Genomic DNA, 26,736 nt, shown 5'->3' on the forward strand with positions numbered 1-26,736 from the left:
TCATTGATTTTAGAATGCCAAGATTGACACGCACTCGATTAATTTTATTAAGTGCTCTAAACAAGACACTAGTTCTTGACCCTACAAATGGTTCAGCACGTATTGAGCCTCCGTTATTAATTACAATATGGAGATGTAATTAAATTTTCAATATAATAACTGCGCAAGGAAATTTCAGCATACATGTTAGGACTAAAGCATCAGATACTTCATCAGGAGGATACCAATGAAACAAACAGTAAAAATATGGATATTAGATGGCTGTGTTTCAGAAAGCACAAGAAATCATGGCATGCCACTGCAAAACTTCTAAATAGAATACAAACTCACTCTTCTGTTAATATCTCAGTTAAACACTGGAATGACGTTCTTTGCCATTTCTCCAGAACACTCAAGATTAATGCAGCCATAATCTTAACAGGGTTGTGTAGCTGTTCCTGAATCATATGATATAAAAAAAATGCACGACACCAACCACTGTTAAAGGAAGGATGAGTGCTTGGAGGAAAAGAGAAAGAAGGCAAGAAGAAACATTTAAAGCTCTTTTAAAATCCTTAATTGAGGATGCTCCAGTCTGAAATTTATCATTCTTAGCTCACATGCAATAACTAACATAGCTGTGTGATGACTGCTGTTTGTCCAAAAAATATTTATTCAAAGAAATGAAGCTTTTATTTACGGGGAAAAAAGCAGTAATAGATTTGACCAGCTACCTTCTTTATTTGCTACTGATGTTGACACAGGTGCTTCACTTAAGTTTCTGCTTGAAATTAATGAGATTGGGTGAGCCCCAGGCCCAGCTGCCCATCTATTGTTTAGACTAACTGGCAGATCACCAATATGGTAAGGGTTTCAAATACTTAAAACCATTTTTTTTATTTTTACATTTTAATTTCTGATCAGTTATTTTCTGTTTAAGGAGATAAACCATGGCCAATTTTTATTCAGTGGCAATTATACTCAGAATTTGAAATTAGCAACCAACTAGAAAAACACATAAATATTAATAAGTATTATAGAGAGATGAATACTTGGGTGAATATGTTCAAACACTTCTGGCTGAGAAGTCGCAAATAATTCCAGTATGAATGGTTGGTCTGAGGTCCCATCAATGGCATGTGCCCAACGATACAGCCAGAAGTCTTCACCATGTTCTATATAAACAAATATTAAGAAAAATGTATAAGCATTTATTCAGAAAGTTAAAAATTGTTTGATAAATTCTGAAAGTCGTATTTATAGAAAAACCTCTCTTTCTTGCTCGTTCAGCTCTTCCTACAAACGTCACAAGACCAATAACATCACAGGAATGATTGTTTGGTAAGTCATCCAGTTCTGACCTAAAACAAAAACAGAACAAAAACGCGTGTATTAGTTAATAATGAAACACAAAGCTTTCTCAGAAACTTTTCAAAAAACATTTCCAATTAACATTCAGTGTAATGTAGTGAAATTTAAGTTCCAGCTTGACAACCAACAAAATTCTATTTTACCTTGTAATAAACCGATATTTAACTTCAGGCAATCCCCAATCTGGTTTAACCATTTCTTCTGGAATAATACTTATTTTAGTAGGAGGGTCTCGAACATTAAGGCTGATTTCTAACAGAGAAAAAAAACCCAAAAAGTCAGTAACATTTCAGGCATGAATACAAATTTTAAAAAAAACACCAAAATCTTAAAAAATCCACATAAAATCCGGGGTGAAGTTTCTTAAATGAAGTATTTCAACTTTGTCTCACTGCTTGTTAAATTATGAATCAATTCCTCTGATGTTATGTTTTCATCAAAATAAAGTAAGGAAATCAGGTACAGCATTCAACAATGCAATTTTGTAATCTGAGCTATCTTAAACTTTTCAGTTCTCTACATGAGCCAATTAGTTTTATCCAGATGGATACTTTAAAAAACAGCAGCAGAAACAAATACTACAATACTGATTAGATACAAAGTACTTCTTACGCTAGCTTCATTCTCCATTGTCACTAAGATCTAAAGTTGACTTCCAGACAATGAAGTAAAACAGAAAACAGAATTATCAGATGAGAACTGCCACACCTGATACCAGCTCAGGCAGTTATTAGTATGACAGAAATACACTATGGCCGTGGAGGAAAACAAAAGGTCTTCCCATGTCTGTTCTACAGCACCTGAAAAATTTAATAAATTAAGCAGACTGTTTAGATGCTGAATAACAAACATGGCAGAGCACTGGGCGAAGTGAGGGTTTCTGCAACCAGATAAAAATACAGGGGCAATGTCTTCAGCATCTAAAATACACCAGTGGTACTCTATTGTCTTTCTCAGAACAAGACAAATCTTGCTGGTATGAAAAAGACAGATTCTGATGAAGTTTCCCAGAAAAGTAATTAAATAGGTATAAATAATGTATACAATTGTTTATATAATTATATACAGCCCTTCACCCTAGCGGTTCAACAACAGGAAGGCGTTATACTTGAAATCAGACTCTACTTCAGAACTTTCTTTGGCTACTGCTTTCTAGAAATGTATTTGGAGGATAACTGTGGTTTTGCATATGGTGTTTTAGGAAAGTAACTCAGAGAAAATTCCTGAAAACAACACTTTCCCATGCATCAAAAGCATTTATCAAATTGTTTTGTCACTTTGAGATTAGATGAAAGTCATATACTGAACTCAGGACGATACCCTGGGATGATTCAGAAGCTAAGGTCAGTACAGACTATTCAAAACAGCAGTTTTCGTCAGTACCACATAAATTCAGTGATCTGTGAAAGGCACACGTTGCCTGGCAGTAGAATTCAAGGTGCTGGTACTAACTATTTAAGCTCCAAAAGTTTTAGGTCCTGAAACAGCACCTGTCAGCATGTTGTACAATGCTGCAGCTGCAAACAGAAGCAGGCAATGCAGAACTCAATTCACAGAAACCTAGGAATATGCCAGAAGCATACTGTCTTGCAAGAACTCTTAATTTGGAAAGTCCTTTCCCCTTGTGGCCTTGTTAAGGCTACAGATAGATTTTTACAAGGTTTACAGGTGAATGGTTGTAAGGAAACACTGGAAAATTGGGGTTCGATGGAATTACAAATTGGAAATACATGAGGAAAAAAGTAATTGTAACTTAAGCAACTCAGTGTAATTGATTGCTTTAACTAGTAGCTGAAGAACTTTTGGAGCACTCATGCATGCTTAAAAAAAATGAAATATTGCCCCATATTTGGCATATACAGAGATATTTACATTAATGGAGTAATTAGTGAGGCATTAAATTTCATTTCAGCTGAACAAAAAAAACCAACCCAACCATATACCAAGAGTTGCATAAAATCGATTTTATAACTGCTCTAGACTTTTTTCTGGATATTCACTTCTCTTTAGACTCTCTTCTCACAGGATATATGGGCATAAGATCCATCAATGGATGGTATTATATGCTTTGGTAGTTCATATTAAGACAAAATACTGAGCTTTCTGCTGAGAAAAGTACCACCTTTGCTGTACGTGCATTGATATGAACTGAAAATTAGTAATTTCTACAGTTTATCTGCGTTCTGAAAATACACCATGGCACTTTACTATAGATTGACTTTTAATTCTTCCATTACACATCTATTACCATTTACAGCCCATTGGCTTAATTTTCCATTTTGATCTCTTTAACATTTGCACAAATCAGTAGTGTAGTGTGAATGAAGGCATTAAAATGAAGTGATATTTGCCTATAGAGAAAGTCACCTCAGACGGCATATTTTATTCTGTCCCTTTCCCGAAGAAAGGGTTTGTGGCAATTATAATTGGTTTCAGGGCTAGCTTGTAATCATCAGCAGCTTCTGTCACAAACTTCCATTCCGTGCTAAACATTTCTTTCTCCTGCCAACTCATCACAAACACTTCAGACATTAAGATCTGGTTTTAAGGCACAGATACATTAGGCAGAAAATACACTGCTTCTAGCAGTGAAAATATTGTTTATTTTCAGGCACTGTAGCAACCGCATTAGGAAACTGTCATTGTAATAAGTTATATATACATCATCCTTCACTAACATGCATATTTGCTTGTTTCAAGGAAGTTATTTGAATTTTTTGAGCATTGGCTGTCATTTTGTTCTGAGTATGAAAGCACAAAAGGGAAACGAACTCATGTTCATTGAAGTAGGAGAGAAAAAAGTTGACCAAATCCAGTTTGAAGAGGCTATTGTCGTTATATTGCAGCACTTGTATTTCTGTGGCATAGCTCCCTTGAGTATCTGCTACACTAAACAACTGCAAGTAAGAAAATACTTCCTCATAGTCAAGGAATATTCTTCATATGTGTATTCCCATGGTGCTGCTGTTTCAGCATAGACAGCAGTCATCAATGCAACTTTTTATTCAGTGGAGCTTTGCAGATACTCTGGGCTTTGATCATATACACTAAAATCTAAAGTCAGATGAGGTGACAATGTGCTTTAGTGAGCTGGAATAAGGTGTGAGCAAGTGCACAAATGATATCTGTATTATGAATCAGGAAGTAGAATCAGATTAAAATTCAGTGATAGAAGCCGGTCTTTATGACCCCAAAACTTGAAATCAGGAATTAGGTTTTTATTTATTTATTTTTTAAACAAAGGTGTTAACTAATTGTGGCAATAAACTTTGTAGACATGATCCAAACATAAACAGGGAACAATAAGAACTTGGATGCTAAGACACCTTTCAGAGCTAATATTTAAGGATATATACCTTAACAACTAGTCTCAGCCATGGATAGCTTTCTATTTTATTTCTATAAAGAGCTGCCTTTTTTACAGCTATATTTCATTGACGCAAAACAGTTTTCTGCAATACTTAACCAATTGTAGCAAATCTCTTCATCTGTGAATCCCCTGGGGTTGGCTGTGTTTTAAATGGGTAACTGGTTTTGATAGCATACTGTTCAAGAAGAAGTACCGTGCCAACCTTTATACTGTTATACCATTCAGGACATAATGAATTCCACAAAACCATTGACATCATGCCTGAACTATCAGCAACTTCAAAGTAAGCCTAAAGAAAGAAGAGAGACAAAATACATTCATCTTTTATTTATCATCATTCTGGTATGCATTTATTTTGGATAATTCATCAGCTACTTGACTCATTAACAATTTCTCTGATGATTATAAATGGACACAGAGTATGTTCCAAAACTTGTACTGAATACTGGAGTTGAAGAAATCCATCATTTCCACAAAATAATTTTTCCACAACTACCCCCGCCCAAATTCTTATGTTTCCAGTGCTCAGTAATGGTAAGTAACACCAGTTTCTTGGAAGAGGTTTTTTGGAAGAGGTTGGGGAAACACCATGCACAAGAAACAATACTGAAAAGATTCTTCTTTATCATCGAGAATGCTGTATTTAGAATAACATTTCAAAATATCCATGGAGGAAAAACATATTTTGGAAGTTGAGATGTTACAGGATCATTTGCTAAACATTCTTGATCAAAAAACGACACAAGTCTGATTTTCAAGCAAAAAAAAATAAATGCAGAAAACAATCTGCATTGCAAACCACTATCTTTTCATTGAAGTTCTTCTCATGACAAAGATTTCTACCCAATTTTTTTTTTCAACCTGAGTGAACTTTGAATCCATAACTGAGCAGATCACTGGGCAGTGAAAAATATTTTTGAACAGTCTTATAATGGTCTTAAAAAGTAGCAATCCACTGAAAAATATAACCTCAGCTCTACAAAAATGCTTCATTTTATCCATTCATCCGTCAACCTCAAGCTTTTGTTCATATTACCATCCTCTTTCTTTAGTATATTACCATTCTTGAACATATCTAACACCTTATGTGTTTTTCTCCCTTGCTGCTTCTAAAATCCTCTTTTCCTTATTCCAAGTTCAATAAAGAGATTATACAAATCAACGCTTGTTAGTTCATTCTAATATTCCTACTTAGTCATGAACCATGCATCCTTGAAAGTAAACCATTAAAGCATAGAATCTTTTGTTAGCCCATTGGTTTTTATCTAATAAGAATAATTCAACACACAACACTATCTAAAAAAAGGAATGCATAAAGCAAAAAGCACGTAAAATCTGTCTCCTCTAACTTCTTGAGCTGAATCAGCTCTGGCTATTGATTCTACACCTAATACCAGGAAATATGACCGATGAACTGCCATGAAAGTTAGGAGCACCATCTAGACTGTCTACTGAGAAGCACCTCCAATAAAAAGACGCAGATTTTTCTTCACGTGCAAAGGGAATGGAAACTTGGAATAAGAGAACATCACAGCCTTTCATCAAGATGGTTCACACTTCTCTCTCCCCATGGAGGAATTTATGTACATTATTGGAGCTCTTTGTAAAGTGTTGCCCTGCTGTACGGGGTCTGTCTGGGTTGGAGTTTATTTTATTTGTACCAGCCTGCACAGTGCCGCGTTTTAGATCTGTGACTAGCACACCAATGTTTTAGCTGTTGCTGAGCAGTGCTTGCACGATGTCAAGGTCTTTCCCTGTTTCTCAGTCTGCCAACCCAGCTAGTAAGCTAGGGATGGGCAAGAGGCTGGGAGGAGACACGGCTGAGATAACTGACCTCAAGTGACCTAGGGGAGATTCCACGCCATGTAACATCATGCTCAGATATAAAATGGGCTGCTAGTCTTCCCAAAGTACCCCTTGTTCAGAGACTGGCTGGGCACTGGTCTGCTGGCCAGAAGTGGTGAGCAATTGCCTTTACATCACTTGTTTGACTGTTTTTTTCCCCCCTTCATCTTATTAAACTGTCTTCATCTCAACCCATGGGTTTTTCCTCACTTTTGTTCTTCCAGTTCTCTCCTCCACCCCTCTGGAGCGGGGCAGGGGAGAGCAAACGACCAGCTGGCAAGTGCTTAGTTGCCAGCTGGGAGCAATCCACCACACCTGCTATCTCCATTTCTAAACAGATCTACACAAAAATATCACAAATAAAACATATTAAGAAAATCATTAAGAATTTCACAATAAAACAATCTATCTGGAAGTCACCAGGTGAGAGAATTAGCAGATACAAATTGTTAAAATTTGTTTGCGTTTTTTTTTTTGACAAGACTGACTAACTCCAGCTTCCAAACAGAGAGACCAGAAACACTTAGGCTGTTAAGCTACTAAAAACTCCAATTTTTTTTCTTCCTTCACAAAAAGCTCAACTGAACTAGTAACTGAAACACATCCACCAAAGTTTGTACGTATGATCCCTAAATTCACCATTTCCTACTCTAAAGGCTCAGCATTTTTGTAAAGGTAGCATTTTTAATATAAAGTAGCTACAACATAAATCTTAACTTTACATGCTTACTATATGGGAATAATAATTTCCAAATATCCTACAGCTATTTGTTTGAGTGTTAACCTATGTATTTATCCCTCTTTACCTGATAAGGCATATCCAGTTTTTTCTCTGGTTTTCCGTAGTACCTTAGTCTAGATTTGTGCAGGACTCTCACAAGAAGTGGATGGAAGTGAGCTCTGCTTCTCCAGATCATTTCCAGCTGACCAAGAGAAGTCAGCTTGGAGACTAAGGTTAAAGAAAAAAGACCAAAAAAGAGCATTGATGACTGAATATTTAAGTTTTCAGGAGTAAAGTGCACAGACCAGGATGTCACATGTATTTTCTTAATGTTTTTAACACTTAAAAAGGCTCATTTACTGACATTATTCACCATGAAATCCTGCTCTGAGCTATCAGCACACAGCATAGCTTTGTTTTTTAATTGAAAATTTAAAGTTTAATTTAAAATGATACACAAGTGTTGACAGATGAGCAGAAGAGCTACTACAAAAGACACAGGCGTTAACCTAAAAGGGCACCACAATTTTGCAGAAGTCACACTTATACCTCTCTCCTCACTAGTCTTCATGGACTGACACAAGTCCCTCGGCACTGGCTGCATTTTGGGTGGCAGCTTCCAGGTGCACCCAGTCCCACAGACTAGCCAAGAGACTACCACTGGAACAGATGTCTTTGTGTGAGCAGAGACTTTATTGCTCTCTACAGCCACCTGAAAGGAGGTTGTAGCAAGGTGCAGATTGGTCTCTTTTCCCAAGTAACAGGTGACAGAACAAAAGGAAACAACCTCAAGTTGCTCCAGTGGAGATTTAGATGGGATATTAGGAAAAATTTCTTTACTGAAAGGGTTGCCAAGCATCGTAACAGGCTGCCCAGGGAAGTGGTTGAGTCACCATCCCTGGAGGTATTTAAAAGATGTGTAGATGCGGTGCTGAGGGACATGGTTTAGTGGTAGCTTGGCAGTGCTAGGTTAACGGTTGGACTTGATGATCTTAAAGGTATCTTCCAACCATAACAGTTCTATGACTGACACCTCAAAAGACCAGGCGCAAGCACCACAGCTACATATTTTCAGCCAATGTTTCATAAAGTTTAAAAAAAACCCTCAAAGTAACGCAAACACGTAAACTGCGATGTGTATGGCATATTCATATTGGCGCCTAACGCAACTGCAGGGTCGCCTCTGACCAGGGAGCTCGGCCCAGCTGCACAAGCAACACAAGCACCCGCACCCTCCCACCTTTGCGGGCGCCTTCGAGGCCTGCAGCAGCCCAGGCCTCCCTAGGGCGCCCGGCTGCCCCTGGGCCGGTTGTACCCCTCCACCCCCTTCCTCTCCACCCGCCTCCTCCCCGCTTACCGTCGACGTCCACCTGCGCCTGGGGCTTGTCCACCACCCACATGTCCCCGTAGGGATCCTCGTTGTTCCACAGCGGCAGGTAGTGCTTCTTCTCGCCGCGGAGGGGCGGCGGGCAGTGGCGGGGGCGGCGGGGCGGGGCAGGGGGGTCTGTCCCGCCGCCGCCCCCCGCCGGCTCCAGCTCCTCCAGGCAGACGAAGCCGTACCGGAGCCGCTTCTCGTCGTACAGGTACGAGCAGCGCCTGAGGCGCAGGCGCGCGCCGGCCCGCAGCTGCGCGCGCTGCACCAGGCCGTTGAGGCGCGGCGCTAGGTAGCAGCGCTGCTGGCACGCACCGTCCGCCAGCGTCACGTCGTACCAGTACTGCGGGGCGGCGGCGGCGGGCGGCGGCGGCGCCTCGGCCAGGTACCGCTCGACCGCCGCCACCGTGAGGGGCGGCGGCTCCGCGGGGGCCATGCTTAGCTGGGAGGAGCCCCGCACTTCCTCAAAGAGCCGCTGCAGCCAGGAGGCCCCGCCGCTCGCCAGACCCCCCGCCGCCGCCGCCCCCCGCCTCTCCTCGTCGGGGCGGGCGCCGCCACCGCCGGCACCTTCCGGGGTAGGGTCCTGCATGACAGCCCGGGCCGCTGCTGGGGAGGGAGAGAGCGGCCTCGCCCTCCCGCTGTCACCGGCTGAGCCACGGCGCCGCCATGGCGCGGGGCGGGGCCGGGGCCGGTGCGCGCGCGCGCCGCGTTCCGTTCAAAGCTCCCAACGGTCGCGCAGGGGGAGGGAAGACGGTGACAGGAAGGCGGCGGCGGGGGCGAGGGCGGGGGTGCGAAGGAGGAAGCAGAAGGCCCCGGGGAAACGGTGGGAGGAGCAGCCGGTGATAAACAGGCGGTGGCGGGGGAGAGAAGGGGTTCCCGAGGCGGTGGGTGGCACTGCCGCACTTCAGGGGTACCCCAGGGCTTGTTCCGCCGGTAGGCTGGCGTCTAGAAACCGTTAGAAACCGAGCCTGGAGGCTACGGCACGGAAAGGCCGTTTGTATGTCCGCTGCCGTGCTGACCTGCTGCCCACCCTCATCTTCTTGTGGAGAGCCCACGGGGTGCCCCCGGCTCGGCGTCAGTGGGGTATGGCACAGCAGCCAGGCCTGCCAGCTTCCTGTGTAACAAATAAAAGCAAAATAAACAAAAATCTGGCAAATCAACAAATGGTTACAGGACTGGTACCACAGCTAGGGATTCAGCTTCTGGGACCATGGGACTCGCTTTGAGAAATGAGGTCTGATGGTGTCTGTCTGTCAGTCAAGGGGAAGAGCATCTTCGGTCATGGCTTGCCAAGCCAGTGAAGAGGGCTTTGAACTGAAGTTGTCTCAATCCACCCCACTCTGACCAGTTTGATGCCAGTGCCAGCGATAGATGCCCAGAGCCTGGAGAAGGGTCACAGGTCGGCAGTAGAGCACCGGGAGTGCAGCACAAAAGAGTTGCAGCCACTCCAGCCAGTAAGTCAGCTTCATCAGAGCCCAACGTAAACGCCTCTATGCAAACTCACATAGCATGGGGAATAAACGAGGAGTTAGGATGACACCAAGCTGTGTGGAGCGGTCAACATGCTGGAGGGAAGAGATGCCATCCAAAGGGACTTTGACAGGCTTGAGAGGTTGGCCTGTGCGAACCTCATGAATTTCAACAAGGCCAAGTGCAAGGTCCTGCACCTGTGTTGGAGGAATCCCAAGCACAAATACAGGCTGGATGGAGAATGGATTGAGAGCAGCCCTGCTGGTGGATGAAAAGCTGGACATGAGCTGGCAATGTGCACTCGCAGCCCAGAAAGCCAACCATATGAGGACAGGCTGAGAGAGTTGGGGTTGTTCAGCCTGGAGAAGAGAAGGGGAGACCTTATAGCAGCCTTCCAGTACTTAAAGGGAGTCTACAGGAAAGATGGAGAGGGACTTTTTTCAGGGAGTGTAGCGATAGGACAAGCGGCAACAGTTTTAAACTGAAAGAGGGGAGATTTAGATTAGATACGAGGAAGAGATTCTTTACTATGAGGGTGATGAGACACTGGCACAGGTTGCCCAGGGAAGTTGTGGATGCCCCATGACTGGAAGCATTCAGCGCCAGGCTGGGTGGGGCTTTGAGCAACCTGGTCTAGTTGGAGGCATCCCTGCCCATGGCAGGGGGCTGGAACTATATGATCTTTAAGATCCCTTCCAACCCAAACCATTCTATGATTCTATGAAATAGGCTCTTTATTCCCTGCATCCTGTTAAGAACCTTCTGCTGCACCTGGTCCTGATTCCATTTTAAGTGGATGCATAATACTCATTATTGCTTCTACCTAAAGATGAGTGTGTTCTGAGTTGTAATGGAGGTGTCTCATGCTAGTTCCTAAACTTGTATTTATCTTTTTTCATAGTTGCAGCATGTTGGTAATCACAATCATCCTGCCATCAACTAAGTCTACTGGGTCTTTCTCTGTTTCCAACAGCAATGGTTGAATTGCTATTAGGAGAAATTCTTACTAGTGGTCCCTAAGTGCGTGACCTTTTCTATTTTATTATTGATTCTCATCACACTGCTACTATCAAGATCATCCTTTTCTTTATGATACCATGATCACTTATGATATTAATGAAACTTCTGGGGATTAAGAACTTTGTATTTAATACTTTATTAACACTTGCTAATATATGTATTTTTTTCTATCAAAGGAAGTATTAGACTATAAAGCAGCAGGACAGAGCGAGGAGAGAGGGGGTAAAGATAAAGGGGCAGGAAGAGGAAAAAGAGAAGCAATCTCCAGTATTTATAGCATCACTGCTCCAGGTAGCCTTTGGAAATCCAGTAGACCGAAGCGGGGCTGCAGGTTAGGCAGAGCTGTGTCATGCACTGGCCCAGAAGCAGTTCTCTGAACTCACAGCTTAAGAACGATTGTATTTTTAAGCCTACTGGCTTTGCCACTGCGGAGCTTTTGTCTCAGGGCAATTGGAAGACTGTTCCTCGAAGCATTTAAAACAGACTGAGAAACTAGACAAGGGGGTATAAAAACCCCAAGCCTTCTCTGGCCTTTAGACAGCCCTAAGAATAGTATGAGTTTATGGATTTTATGTAACAGTGCACTCCTTGGTGAGAACATTTAAAACAAATCAGTCATTCTTGATGTTTGTGTTGAAGCCAAGATACTGAGTAAAACTTCAATATGCTGTCTTTTTTTTTTTTTTCTCCCTGGTAAGCACACAATCTGTTGTGTGGACTGATAAAATGGTATTTACAATCTTTGAAAAAATGAACATGACCCAAATGCCTTTTTACTGAGATTGCACAGGATATGATTTCACATCACTGACAAGCCTTACCTGGAGAGCTGTGGTGTAGACTTTTTTTCAGCTATTAAATGAATCTGTAGGTATAATGAGGAAATCTAATCTGTGGTCTGCTCCCAGCCTCTCTCCACTTTTGTCTTGCTTGTGATAGGACTTGCAGAAGAAACATTTTATTTATAGGAGAGGTAATTGTTACATGTACATCCGTTGTCATTTTTTTTCATTGTTGTAAATCACTGTGGTTTCAGTCATGGAAACTATGAAGCAGAAGCTTTTGTGGAGTGATAGTGGACTGATAGGAGTGTTAATACTTTATAATTTTGGATAAATTTGTATGCATTGCAGTTCCAGATACAAGATAGTTCCCTCTCTTAGGAACTTGTTCCTGTTACCTCCTTCTTTCTCACCAGCAGAGGTCTAGCTAACATAGATATTTCAAAACTCTAACAGGGTAAATCTCTTTGCTGATGGCATGTCAACAGCATGTTTTAATGACTGGTTACGTCTGTGAATTCATCTAGATGTGATTCCCCTGCCATACCTGACCAGCGGGACAGATGTGATTGCATTAGAAACTGGAAGTTTAAAAACATCTGGAGAATGAATAATGAATGGTATCAGAATCACAAAAACTAAGAGCTTGGTGTGATGTGTTGAGCTTCTTCCATCGGGGCATGCAAGAAGCTCATTGAAGACAATATGGTTTTTCATATACCTACAGTTAAGCGTGCTGAACTGTACCTGTGTTGACCTCTCTTGAATCAATACATAGTCTCAAATTCTCAGACATAATTAGCAGCCAAGTATCTGAGTTATGTACAACACACCTTAAGAAAAACAGCAGTTTGCCTCTATAGCCATGCCAGCGAGTAATAGGATATGCTGAATAGGAGGACATTATTACATTCTGTTAAACATTAGATTTCATACACACTGGAGAAATTAAAGGCACAAAAGAATAAAAGGTGGTGCTGTAGAATAAAAAAAAAAAGCTATTGTGCAAGATCATAAAGCTTACTGTAAACGACAGTTGTTTGCCACAGAGTGTTTTGAGGACAAAAATGGAAAAGCCTTTCTACTACATTTCACCATTGTCTTCTAGGGGCTTTTGTTAAATCAACATAGAAAATAACAGGAAGCGATTAAGTAATGCTAAAATAACATTTGAGGTGATTACCCAGCAGACATCCTCTTGCCCTTTAATCAGCTCTACCACTTTGAGGAGCAGTTTAAGTAGGTGGTGGGCTATCAGCAGGAAGATCTACACTTTTATGTGGAACCTTGATTTATTGTGCAGGTTTTAGAATCTATAGAAGTCTTTTATATAGATTGCAGGTTTGCTCATGTTTCATTTAACTTAAATACAGCTGTCTAAACATGGAACTGAACTTGTAAGCTGGCTTTTATGATGGTCTTTGGAGAAACAATTTAACTCCAGAGCAATTCGGTACCACGAAACAAGCTACTTTTAAACGTAAAACAAAGCTAAAATTAAAATGCCATTTCATCTGAGCTCCAATAGAAATGGGTAATACAAAGCTATTTACAGTTTGTTTGATACATTATGTAACTTGCATTGTATGTGTAGCTGTATCTTACTGCCTAGCTCTGCTGTTTGGCAAATAATTGTAAAACTAAAGAAGATATTTTAGTTTTTCTTATTGCAAGCTCTCATTTTGCTCTAGTTCCACTGCCCTCATCCCACTGGGTATTTGGGTAAAGAGAAAGGCGGAAGCACAGAAATTCACTCATGAAGCTCATTAGCAGCACGCACAGCACAGCGCCAGCTGTCACCCTTACTGGCACTCTGTCTAGGCTGAACTCTCACACTGTCACCTCAGCATCTTTATCTACTGCAAGGAAATATATTCATTTTGTCTCTATAGGCAGATGTAGATGTTTCCCTAGGGATACTGTAACAGTAACAAAGCTTTCTTTGATTTTTCAGAGTATTTTTTATTACTGTTTCGGTTGTACAATTTCAACATTAGGGAACAATACATAGCGTACAGTACATAGCTTGCGTTGTTCGCAGGTTTTAAAGTCATGTGTCAAGGTTCAGGCTGCAGGATAGAGTTCACCATTCCTAAAATGAAAGCAGGCACATACAATACTATCTTGCTGCAGTATTAGCGCAATCTTGTTTGTCAAATATAACATTAGGAGCACCACCTGCCATTAGGATACTGCATATACCAAAGGATTACTGACATGGATCCTTAAAGTTATGCGCCTCTGCCCCTGTAGGATTTGTTCACATCAAAGTGACATCACTAGAAAAACGCTGTTAAGCAGTTCACTCCTTGGTTTTAAAAGTTAGTGAAAGGTTACAGCTAGAGAAACACCTCACGAAATGAAACCACAAATCCGATACACATTTTGCATAGTTAAATTTATGTCTCTGGATATTTTTTTTTTCTTCAAGCCTTTGAACTTTTGCTTTGAGGTGAACAGTTACTCGGAACACACTCTCATTCAGTGTTCAGACCACCCAGTCACTCCAGATACCTTTCCATTTCTTTGGTTACTTTCTTTTCCTTAACATCTCTTAACCTTTTTTTTATTCCTTCTACAACACTACACTGTTCCAGACATCCACTCCCTCCCCTTCGGCTACTCCTGTTTATTTTCTTCAGCTTTTCCCACCTCTTCAGTCATTTCCACTCTCTTCTGTTACTCTTCTCAACATCTCTGGGCTCTTTCTTATCTTCAACCATTCTGATTTTCTCTTGATGAGGAGAAAATGCCACAATCTTCTCCTTGTTGCATCCAGTTGCTATTGCTATTTGCAGTACCACTTCTAAATCCTTTAAAAGCATTTACCTCTAAGGGCCTCATTCTTTCCATATTTACACATGGATGTAACCCCAATAATTCCAACGGTTTTACATGCAAAGTGTCAGATGAAAATCCAACCTACTGCCTTGAATTATAGCTGGAAAGGAAAAAGCTAATGGAAACAGAATGAAAAATTAAAACTTCAGTGTAATAGTGCACATTCCCTCTCTTGAACTTGCACTTTTTTCCCCCACTTGGTACGGAGCTAAACATCTTTACAGTGTGTCAACTTACTGTCACATTTTTCCATTACAATAATATCAAACAAGTTTGATCACGTTTGCTTCTTTAATCTGCTGATATGAATTGTTCTCTGCTAATTCCTTTTAACTAGTGCCTAGCATCAGGAAAAATCTGCCTCCTACCTGTTGACACCAAAATGGGAGAGGGAAAAAATTCACATGCATCCCATGTAATGCAGAGGCTGCTGAGACAAGCACATTTTGAAAAAATATTATAGGCAGCCTGGATCAGTGATTGCTTATAGCATAAGCAGTTTTGCAAGCAAGTTTTGCACACCGACTGGCTACACAATGAAAGCTGTTCTTTCTTCACAGTCTCTTAGACTTTTTAGTTTAAGTCAACTGTATTTCTGATTGTCTGCAAATTACTTTTTGCCTGTAATTATAACTTTCATCTCTGTTTCTGTTACAGGTCTGCGTTTGTTAGGGGTTTTTTTGTTGTTGTTGTTTTTTTTGTTGGAAGTTGAATAAAACAAGCCCCATGTTCAGTAGCATGGGAAGCCAAGCCACGTTTTGCTCATCTGCCCCAGTCCTAACATTGGCAACAGGTAGGAACATTACCACAAATAGACAGAGACCTCCTGTTTTCACACAGCTCTGCCCGAGCACAGAATACCGTTCAGATTTTAAGTCTGCACACAAGCTGATAACTTGCATACATTAAGAACCACTTTGAGTATTTAACTGCACATATTTTTTAGTATGGCCTTAGGCTTATTTTTCTGTAAAACATTTAAAAGGAAAATACTTCATAAAAAAACCACTATACATTTTGAGATAAGCTAGTGCCCGTGAAAAGTGCTAGGTTAATAACTTTGGAAAGTGCAGTCCTCCACATAGCCAAAGAATATAGACAGCAACAGTGTAGGCATCTCTGATCTGCCTGCACGCAGTGGAGATGCCGACACGGGGAAGGGGGATCAGCCCCTAGTTTGATTCTCTGCTGACACATACAGGGACACCAGTTCTGGAGCTGATGGTTGCGATCTGAGCACCCGTCAGTCACGGTGTGACTACTAACACTAACTTAACCTGACATACTGTACAAAACAGCTACCAGTTTTAACAACTTTATTTCTCCCCTTCTTAGTCAACTTTGAATCATCATCCTTGAGGTAGACGACCAGATATTCCAACACACTTTCCCTGCACCTTTCAGTATCACATATTTCAAGTAAAAAAAAAAATACCTATTTTCAAACACTGTAGCTAGCGATTTCACTTTTGCCTACAGCGTCATCCATACTGTATCATGTCTGGAATGAGCTCTTTTGAATTACATTTGATGCTTTACATTTTCAAAGCACATCCAAAATCAGCTAAATGAGGATTGCATTAAACCCTACAATTTAATCATAGTATATGATTATATATAGCGTGTATATATATATATATTAATTATATCTGTATAGTTTTATGGCCAAGTTACAAGCCCCTGAGAACAGAGTTTATGCAGAAACACTGGCACCAATAACACTAGTGGATGCAGCTTTATTTAGATGTAATTAGCACAGAAAGCACCTGAAATTATTTATATTTTCTATTTATAATAGATTAACTCTTTGGATATTTTCAGAACTATATTAAGAATACATTTGTTAATCTTAACATCCATTGTGGAAGGATTATATTTACACACAAATACATGAAGACTTGATGCTGAAAGAGCAAGAAGGGAAGAAAAGAAGGTGCCTCATCCTGTGCCCTTATATTTGCCCTTATATACATGGGTAGTGCCTTTAAATCAACTCTCATGAGCGTGGGTCCCGTTTCTGAAATTACAGGTTCAGGTCCATAATGTTTTCTTTATGCATACATGATTTCGACAAACTACTATTTAAACTATTTTTACAAATACATTCTACAGTAACTGTGTCTATGGGCTCAGGCATCCAGCCCTGAGAGAAACATGAAGTCTGTCCCCTGCATTTTGTAAATTCTACCAGATGGGGCATGCGTAGCCGCTTTTACGGCTTTTACGCTTTTTTTAAGTAGCCGCTTTTACGGCTTTGCAGTGAAATGCACCTGGCTACCTAACACAGGATACAAACCCGCGAGCGTCCCAATCTGCGTTAGGCCCCATCATCAACAGTTGCTCTTTCACCAAGGCTTGGACAAGCGCATCTTGGTGGAACAGTAACAGCTTGCTTAAAATTCAAAACAAGCCAAAACCCAATTCAAAATAGCTTTGCCACTAAACTTGTTTGTGTTTTTATATCTACCTGCAGATGTTGCTGTCCAAAAAAGAAAGAGACTTCAGTTCAAGATAACAACATTACATCATCTGTGACAATGACACTGTACAGCTTTCAGAGTACAGGAGCTTCTTATACTGACTACATTCTTTGTTAAAGTTGTTCTCTCCTAACACTGTGAGTACAATCTTGGTTTGCAACATATTTTAGAAGACAAACTAAACATGTTTGCAATACTTTGACAGGAAAATGGAATTCTTTCCAAACTGAAAGAATATAAACTTTGATAAGTTAGTAACAACAAATTTTTTGCAGGTAAAAAGTGCAAATCTGTGTATATTACCTCCAAGCATTTTACACTGCTACCTACAGGGAATTTCAAAGCATCCTTCATTTTGATGTGATTTACCAGTTGAATAGTACATTTTGACCAAGAGTCATGAAGTATATTTGACTGCTGCCTCCTGACTGTACAGACGCAAAGAACACCTTGAAAGGAAGAAAAAAAAAATGTAAAAAAATGCTACTGTCAGTTTACACTTATGTATGGCAATATTTTTACCTATACAGGAAATCTGAGAGAATGCCACAGTCCTAGACACAAGGATATGTAGATCACAGTTCAGTTTTAATCCCATGAGAAACTTTTTAAAGTGAAACTGTGCTTGTGGTACAACTGGGATATATTTTTTGGTCTATTTTTTTTCCTATTTAGAAAGACACATTTTAAAATAATTAATCTAAACAGTTTTTGGGCCCAAGTTTTCTAAATATGTCAGTGGGACTAAGCAGGTTTCACAGAACATTTATGAAGAACTGCTATATGCAAGAAATCATACTTGGTTATCCATACTCTAGTGTCTGCAGTATGTCAAATACGAGAGCATTAGGGTTTTCTTTTCCATGATGGCTGCTCTGAATTGCCTGTAATTTCAGTAGCCCACAAGAGGCAGTCCTGTAGCTGGGCATTATCAGGGCTGGCTCACTAGCCCTCCCCACTCCACCTGTTGTGCTGGAGTCTGGCCAGTTAGCAATGTCTGTATTTGTTATCAGCTCTGATATCAGTTAAGGTTGTGTAGAATAGGAGTTAGAACAGAGCTGGCTAAAGTAGGGTGGTGTAAAAGTGTGGAATATCCATAGTGAGCGCTTTGTGGGGTCAGCGACTATGTTTATACTAAGGTAAGAAATAACCAGTGTAAAAAAGTTACAAAAATTAAATGGTCTTAGTGTCACAGTCAACTATTATTAATTTTTGCTTAATCACCACACTGTAGTCGTCTCTTTACCTTGTCATTTCTTTCACACAGAAATTTTAGCTTCTGTGCCTTCTTGTGCATAAATACTCCTTCCAGATTTCCCGTTTCCACAGAGCGTAATTCAATTGCCTTCTCTCCCCAGCCCATGACCTGATTAGATTGAAGGTAAGCTAAAAGAAAAAAAAACAACATTTGACACTATTTAACAGGTGAAAGACTGATTCTTGACTCATTTATGTCAATATGGATCTGAAGCATTTCTCTTTGATAACAATATATTCTGAATTATTTGTATTTTAAGTTTACACAAAAAGCCTTGGGAACAGTTACTAAATTTCAGTTTCTCCTCTCAAACTTATTTTGGACTCTAGATATAAATCTTAAGTATGCTACTATTGTATATTTTAGAATCACAACATGTCAGAGGAAACCTCTGAAGGAGGCCAAAGCAGGGCCAAACCAGACAAGGTTATTGTGAACTTGCCCAGACATGTTTTGATGGATATTTTACAAACCCACCCCCAAAGCAGGGCCAAATCAGACGTTACTTGTGAACTCGCCCAGACATGTTTTGATGGATATTTCACAACCTCTCTGCTCCCCTGTTGCAATGCATCACTACTTTCAAGGGTAAAAATTTCTTCCTAATACCTAATTGGAATTTTTCTTGGTGCAATTCGTGCCCATTTTGCCTCTCATCCCTTCACTGTACACATCCAAGAAAAGTCTTGACTGTCTTCTCTATACCCTCCCATTTCAAAGTTTGGTTTGTATTTATTATGGAGTTCAGCTTAGTCTGCAACCTAAATACTTCTGAATCTGAGACTATGCCATGGTTAATTTGGTGTCCTTAGCTATTGTCCTCCCATTACTAGTTACATGCAGTATCTCCAAAAATAAAGGAAAATACTCCAGCACTGTGGAAGCTTACTATGTTACTCCCTTTAAATCTGGCAATTTGATGAGAAGGCAGAATAGTGATGAAGGAGTTAACACCACATATTTCAAATTAGGCACAGTTTCAATGAAAGCCCTCCGATTAGTGCACAGTGTGGGCTTCCAAGGTAAAAATACATTAGTTATGCTCTATTGATAGTCAGTGCTCAGGAACTGTTCTTCTTGCTCAACTATGAGCTGTTATTTCATTAGTCTGAGAATTCTGGTGCTCTGAAATGACCTGGAGAGAATGTGTGCATTTGGTTTTCAGCTTCAGCGGGCAGTGCTTGCCTGCCCTACATTACTAGCGCAAGCAACGTCTGTTCCTTAAAACCTTCCACGTTTGTTTAGATTTTTGACTAAAAATTAAACTTTCAGTACACAGTGATACAGGAAGCAACAGTCTGCAATCCCACTTTAGAAGGACAGCAGAAAATAAAGGCAATATGCCTGAGTGAGTGTATTTTCTTCTTTTATCAGCTGTTGATTTAATATAAAATTGGAATCCTTGCTTTGTAATTCTTGTCAGAACAACTACATGAAAATTATACCTCCTTGGAAACATGTGTGGTTTGGCTACAACGTTGTGATTTTAATTCCCTCAAAGTCTATGAATTTCCCCTACATCTGTTTAGTGTGCTTTCCTTTCAGTTATTCTTTGTGCACACTGAAGGCTTCCCTGCCGCTAGAGCCGAGAGCAAGAAAATTCTTTCCCAGTATCCCAGTTGTGTGGAAAGCGGAAGAAGCCATCCCATCTGAAAAGCAAACCAGCAGTGAGCATCTGAGGGCAAGTGGGAGAAGAGAAGGGGGGGAGGGGTATTTTCTAAAAATCAAAGACTTGAAATCAATAAATTTTTAAATATTATCTTTATGCTTCAGGTTCCTAGGCCTGTACAACAGGGCAGTACTGCTGTAGGCTGCACGGAAGACTGTCATTAACATTTCCGAATCACTGCAGCAGTAGCACGATGAGCACCAGGGCAGCACCCGTGCAATGTGCTGTTAGTATCTAAAAAGGTAGGCCCAGACCACACATAAAGTGAAGAACATAAAAATCATACAGTACTCAGACATTTGCCATTTTTTCTAACAACTGACAGTGTATTAACCTTTTCAAATTTTGCTTTTCAACACAACAGGAAGAGAGGCACACTGTGGTTCTGGGGGGCGGGACAGCGAGGCAGGCACATATACATAAATGCATGAAAGCATTCTATCGCTATGCTGTTTAGGTCATATAGGTCCAGCAACAAGGACCTAATCCACTCATAAGTCTCCTTATCTTTTCCACTACAAGAAACGTGCACTCAAGTTGTCAGTATGCTATGTCTGTATCATGTCTGCATCCATGCCTTTGGCAGATTTCAATTTGATAGCATCCTTGCAGCTCTCAGTAACAGCTTAATTAGGCTCTGTTGCAACCTCTAGGTGATCCAGGATAGAAAGCCCTGGATGACTTGACCAGTACCGCTATGTTCAGAAGAGACCTAATCTCCAAGCAGTATTACAACAGGAACATAACAAACCAGATATACTATGTTCAGCCATTGATTCTCTGCTGTCCAGCCAATAAACTGAGAACTTGCCAAGTGACAGTGGCAAATTTCAGTTGAAGTACAAATATCATAAAAGTCATTCTTAATGCAGAATCAAAAAGTTCTTTCTCGAATTGCATCTGTAGAATAACATGCCAACAAAAAGGCCCCAATATACCATTTGTGCGGTTGTCCAGTTGTAAGGATATATGTACACATGGAAATTAATTTGGAAGATAGCAGGCTGTGAATTCAAAGGCCAGTACTGAGTCTTGATAATCTTCCCATGTGGCAGCACTTACACGTGTTTCACGTGAAATGAATTGAGAACAGATTAGATACTCAGAATAAAGCTGTCTTATTCTGGAACAAAAGCTCCTATCCCTGAGCAACTTAGGAATAGTTATTTTGAGTCCACTTTCCACCTCAACAAGCTTTAGATAAAAATTTACTATGCTTCCAGCTGGCAACATACAAGGGTGTTTATATTTCAGACAATACAAGATCGTACTGGTTTCTAGCAACCCTAGACTTAAACAGCCACTCTGGTCCTTTGGACAGTAGCTCAGCAGAAAAGGCATACACTGACTCAGACTGATGAGCCAGTATTGCTTAACGTGCTGGAACAAAGTTATCCACAGTTACCTGGAGCTCCCCTGCTTCACCAGGTCACCGCATATCTTAAAAGACCTATACTTGTGCATGAGCTGTGGTTCTTGCTACACCATTTACACCAGCATTATTTCCCGGACATCAAAGAATATATGCTATAATGTTAGTATAGCAAAGTGAGCTCAAAATCAGTTTCTTAACATCGTGAAAGCATTAACAATGCTCTAAACTTGGGGCAAGACTTGGTATTTCCTGTTTACACTGTGTATTAACATTTAAGTTGAGTAGAGGGAATTGACTGCTTCAAGGGGAAATGGTTGAGGGAGACAGGAAAGGCAAAAGAAATTACTGAGCCATATTGGATCCATTAACTTCTATGAAGTGTCACTGACATGAGCTAACGATCTCAGTCTCCCACCCGTAGCATACTCAGTCTGAATGAGACAATTGCACTTCGTAGCACGGAACCCAGGTACTGCTACTACCTCACCTCCCTTCTTAATCTTTTCTTTTTTAAACTTTTTCCCTTCAAAAATCCCTTTTCTGATCTGATGTACTGAATTTGGCTCGCTGCCCTAAGCAGTTATTCCGAACTGACCTCTGCATTAGAGCAGAATCAGGCCACCTTTTAGCAAAATACCATACAATTTTCTGATTAGTGGTACAGAAATAGGACAGGAAAGGACCTTAATGTACCTTCTCTTCCATCCATATTTCTGTGCCACATCAGTATCACTTCTGACAGTTGTTTGTCTAACCTGACCTTAAAGGCCTCTAGTGATGGAGACTCCAAAAATTCCCCAGGCAACTGATTCCAGATAAACCAAGTTTGAAATGAACAAACTGAACACGAATTAAAAGAGTCTGACCGACTTTTGTGTGCCCAAGTCACAAGATCAAAATTCATTTTGGAAGGTAAAAGATGGTGTATGCTGCTCTACTGAATTCCTTTTTGGAGGCAGTATGTGCATAGGTGAAATTCAGTGCAAAAAAGCTACTGAATTTTTCTTTTGTATACGCGTTTGAGAAAACTGCTTCAGGCAAGTATGCAGCTGGGCATGAACATTAAGAGGAGAAGATCCAGTGACGACTTTGTGACAAAAAAGAATACCAGCTATGAGAGACCTGTCCTGGTTTGAGGTAAAACAACCAATTTTCTGTTTAGTAGTTTTACTTTTTAGCTAAGCTCTTAAAACTGAGTACACTTCTACAGAATCCTTCTTTGGCCCTTTAATCAAACCCAGTGTGATCTATGAAATCAGGAGTTTTATTGGTTCCCCGCTCTTTGGGGAAAGCATGTTTATTCATTTATTTTTAGAGAAATGGAAGGGAGACGTAGGAAATAACCCACAGAGATATCAACATCATCCTACGATGTAGCAAAGCTTGTTCCCACTGAAACCCAGCCTTGAGCTCTCCAGCGATGTTGCTGATCACTGATTAGGGACTGATTAGCTACTTGCACGTACTCCTGTCTGTTGCCCATGCCTTAAAACTTACTGCCCGCAAAGTTAAGCAATTTTGGGTAGGAAAACCAAGAAGGAAGTTGGTAACTTCTCTTGTGCAATTGCGTTAAATAGATTTACTACTATTATTTATGTTACCTGGATAGAAGCGTGTATTTTTCTTCCTCCAGTCACAGCTGTGGAGACCTTTTACTAAATGAGAGAGGCTAGAGAGTCAAAATCAAGAAGAAAAAAATCTAAGGCTGAATAAAGTCACAAGTGGACAAATTAAGAAATTGGCCATGGACGACAAGTGTTTTTCTGCTGTATATTTTGGTCAGATTGCACTGGATAAAGGGCATACAGTCCCCTAACCACCCCAAGCGAGCTAGGAATAAATTTATGAATAAATCTTTTTTTTTTTTTTCCCCTACACGTGTATGTTTCTATGCATCTCTGTTCCAAAGCTTCTCTGCTCACAGTTGTTGCTCGCTCTTTCGTTAAGTATTCCAGTAGAACTGATAAACCAACTCAGAAATGTATCTGGGGTGACAGTTTCCTTGTTTAAATGCTTTTTACTGTTTCCTTGGGGAAGAAGCGCACAGAGATCTATCCAACAAGAGTCATTCAGATACAAGCAGGCATTTTCTGTGCGGGAGATGGACACCAACCCTTCCAAGAACTGGTGAGTATGTTGATAGAGCACTGAAGCAGTAATTCAACAACCTTTTGGTAACGCTGTCCGTTTCTCTACGTAACATACTTTTTGCTTCTAAATGTACACGGCAAAGGAAATAAGGACTTTTATTGGTTCCCCACTTTGGGAATATCCAGTTTTGTGCCAACCTTCTGAGACTGCATACTGTAAATAATTCATTACTCACACAAAAGGGCAAAAGTGCTCCCAAATCTTATTAACTTGATGTTTCTTAAGCCCTTTTTTAATCCTGTTCTATAGAAAGAAAATATTACAGCTATATTTGTATTTAGCCCTACATATGTGAAATATCTTTCAGATTAAACATAGACGGAGGACTTCTACAATTTTAATTTCCCACAGGATTTGAATTTCCTCTCTCCGAGTTCTTATTAACAGGTCAGTCACAGAGGTCCCAACTTAAAGACTATGAGAGTAAGCTACATTTAGATTCCCTGCCCTAAATCCATCAATTATAATACAACTATTTTTTATTTTTTGTAGTGAAGATATTCTCACAAAAGTTTTCTTTCAAAATAATTGTTTAAAGAAATCAAGAAATGAGCAACGGATGACTAGAGAACACCGTGAGGTTAGCACAAGATCCTTCTGTCTCTGAAACACAGAGTGAAAATTTTGAGATAAGCTCATAGAGACTTTAGGAAGTCTGAAATGAGTCTGGAGATTGGTCTGGAAATTCCAGGAAAATGGGATCTCTTATGAAACTTTCAAGTTTCCCCTAAGTTTGGCCATGCAAATAACAGAGTTATTCACGTTTCTCTCATAATAGATAATGTTTTTGTCTGGGGCCAAGAATTTCAAAGGATCAAGAAAATTAATAGGAGCTAGTGGGAAAGAATTATTAAAATAATAGTTAAGAGAGCTCTTTGTTTAAAGTTTGAGTTGTGTGTTGAGTTATAGGTTGGGTTAATTTGGTTTTAGTGGAAATGTGATTCCAATCAGAAGTCAAATTAATCTTGTACCACATCACAAAGACTGACAATTTCTGTTCCAAAGAAATCAATTTCTGAGATACCAGAAGTGCTGCTGCAGCAGCAGAAACGCAAGGGTTCTCAAGCCAACATATTGGAAAGTTGTCAAATGACAACTGAGAGGGGCTGTTTGGAGACTGCCTCCCTTCAGCTGTGGAATCTGCAGAAGTATAAACAACGAGAGAGACAGATGGATGGAGACAGACACCTTACCTTCCAGAGAAAACCTACAGTCTTGCTTTTTGAGCACTGGGAGAAGTTCTACAAAGAGCTAGCTGTTTATTCAGCTCTCCTAACCTTACCATCCAAAACATTTAATCTAACTCGCCCTCTGCTTCCTCAGCAGGATGTTTCGCTATACCTGCCCTAGCTACCTGTCCCTGGATGGGCACCACCTTCCCCATCTGGAGGTGCCCATTTCTCTAGACTGACTACAGAGAAAACCTAAACTATTCACATAGACAAGATTCCTATATATTAAAATTCACCAGACAGGATGCCACCCTCAGAAGCATCTTCTCCGTCCCTTTCCTATTTAACTGCCCTAAAATACTCTAACAGAAACACTTAGACAATGTCGTACTGCTATCTTTCCATGCAAATGCTTATCATAGTGGCGTGCTGAAGAACAGGAGAAATAGCTGCACGAGGACATGGAAAGGCAAATGTGCGAATGGCATTCCTTCTATTAAGATGTAATCAACCTTGAGAAATCGAGAATATCATGCCTAGCCAGATGTATACTCAACAATCTTTATAAATTAGAGTAGTTAACTGGCACAAAAGATCACAGATATTCAACTGGTCCAAAGTGGTGAAACTTTATTCACTTCAATACCAGCTGGGTACACGCAAGGGAATTTTTCCTGAAGTTAAGGCAGTGTGATTTCCAGGCTACAGGAAAGCTTTACAAACCTATCTCATGTCTGTGGGTTTGATGATTCAGTACTTGCAGCAACACTGGGAAGAAGGACTTAAGCTTTCTGTGGTCCACTTCTGAGGCATTCCTGCGAACTCAATCTAGATTAACCGAAAAGGCTTTGACAGCAATCAGTGCTCAGTGGGACAAACTCCAAATTTCCAAGTAGAAGTCGTAGAGGTATGCAGCATCCCCCTTTCTAAAAAGCACGATGTAAGAAAGCCCTTTGTTCCTTATATATCATCTGTCTTTGAAACACACTAATTATCTAGTAACAATGACTCTTTAAGACACAGCATATAGTAGGAATAATACAACTAGAAACGCCTGTAATAGTTAAAAATAACATCCTGATTTAAAAAGTATTAAGCATGAGATTAGGGTTAATCTCTGGCAGGACGCTCATATAAGTGTTGCTGATTTTAAAATTGTTTCTTCCCAAGGCAGGAAAAAGAAGTTCTAACCCATGAAGTACATGTGGGTAAACAAAGGAGAGTTTAGGTATTTATGAAAATCACGTATCGTATATGCACACCATAAGGTGGGTAAGACATTACAGTTTGAAGAAGGTGTCCATGGTAAGTAAACTTGCTGCTTTTAGTAAGGCCTAAGGAAGGCTGTCCCGTAACAACATGCTGGAAAGGTTCTGTCTCCTTCAGAGAGCATCCGTCAGTGCAGCTTCCAATTACACTCAGTATTTCTCATTAGAACTCTTCTTACCCTGAGTAATTGCTTTTTGATTATTATTTCTTACAGTGTTTCTAACATCAGTTCAGAGGGGATGTAAAATTTCAGCATATCAAAAAAGGTTAGATATTCCTATGAAATAATGGAGAATTGACTTAATACATTTTCATTACATCCTGTAGCTCTGAATATGGGCTGAAAATTTGGCATAGGGCTATTCAGTGAAGGGGAGGAAATGCCATATAGTCAGCTTCTACATTTTGTTTTTGAAACTGAAGCAGTTTTGTTGCTGAATTTTATTGAAATAGCGCAAAAAAGTCGTATTGTAGTGGTTTGTGTTCCAGAGGTGGGCTTCTTGCCCTTAGTGCTGTTGAAAACCCTCTACAAATGTCAAACCTGGCATTTACTCAAGGCTGTTATTCTACTAATGTTAATGGACTAAAACT

General features: G+C 40.3%; 2 protein-coding genes across 4 annotated transcripts in view; both read right to left on the reverse strand.

Annotated features, from left to right (window-relative positions):
* The window catches only part of RADX (RPA1 related single stranded DNA binding protein, X-linked), a 28,608-nt gene extending 19,248 nt beyond the window's left edge, over window positions 1–9,360 (reverse strand). Inside the window, exons 1-6 of one of the 2 annotated variants that reach the window (XM_063346569.1) lie at window positions 8,644–9,360; window positions 7,372–7,514; window positions 4,817–5,009; window positions 1,494–1,602; window positions 1,249–1,340; window positions 1,032–1,154 (exon numbers count right to left, since the gene is read on the reverse strand). In XM_063346569.1, coding sequence (XP_063202639.1) covers window positions 1,032–1,154; window positions 1,249–1,340; window positions 1,494–1,602; window positions 4,817–5,009; window positions 7,372–7,514; window positions 8,644–9,247 — 1,264 coding nt within the window. In that variant the 5' untranslated portion in view covers window positions 9,248–9,360. The remainder of the gene's footprint in view (window positions 1–1,031; window positions 1,155–1,248; window positions 1,341–1,493; window positions 1,603–4,816; window positions 5,010–7,371; window positions 7,515–8,643) is intronic. The other variant, XM_063346570.1, reaches the window with a different exon arrangement.
* Window positions 9,361–13,849: 4,489 nt separating this feature from the next.
* NRK (Nik related kinase) overlaps window positions 13,850–26,736 on the reverse strand; it is a 105,591-nt gene continuing 92,704 nt past the window's right edge. For both annotated transcript variants that reach the window (XM_063347445.1, XM_063347444.1), the window contains exons 30-31: window positions 18,498–18,637; window positions 13,850–17,700 (exon numbers count right to left, since the gene is read on the reverse strand). In XM_063347445.1, the coding sequence (XP_063203515.1) occupies window positions 17,617–17,700; window positions 18,498–18,637 (224 nt within the window). In that variant the 3' untranslated portion in view covers window positions 13,850–17,616. The remainder of the gene's footprint in view (window positions 17,701–18,497; window positions 18,638–26,736) is intronic.

Source organism: Chroicocephalus ridibundus, chromosome 9, assembly GCF_963924245.1.
Source record: "Chroicocephalus ridibundus chromosome 9, bChrRid1.1, whole genome shotgun sequence".
NCBI lineage: Eukaryota > Metazoa > Chordata > Aves > Charadriiformes > Laridae > Chroicocephalus > Chroicocephalus ridibundus.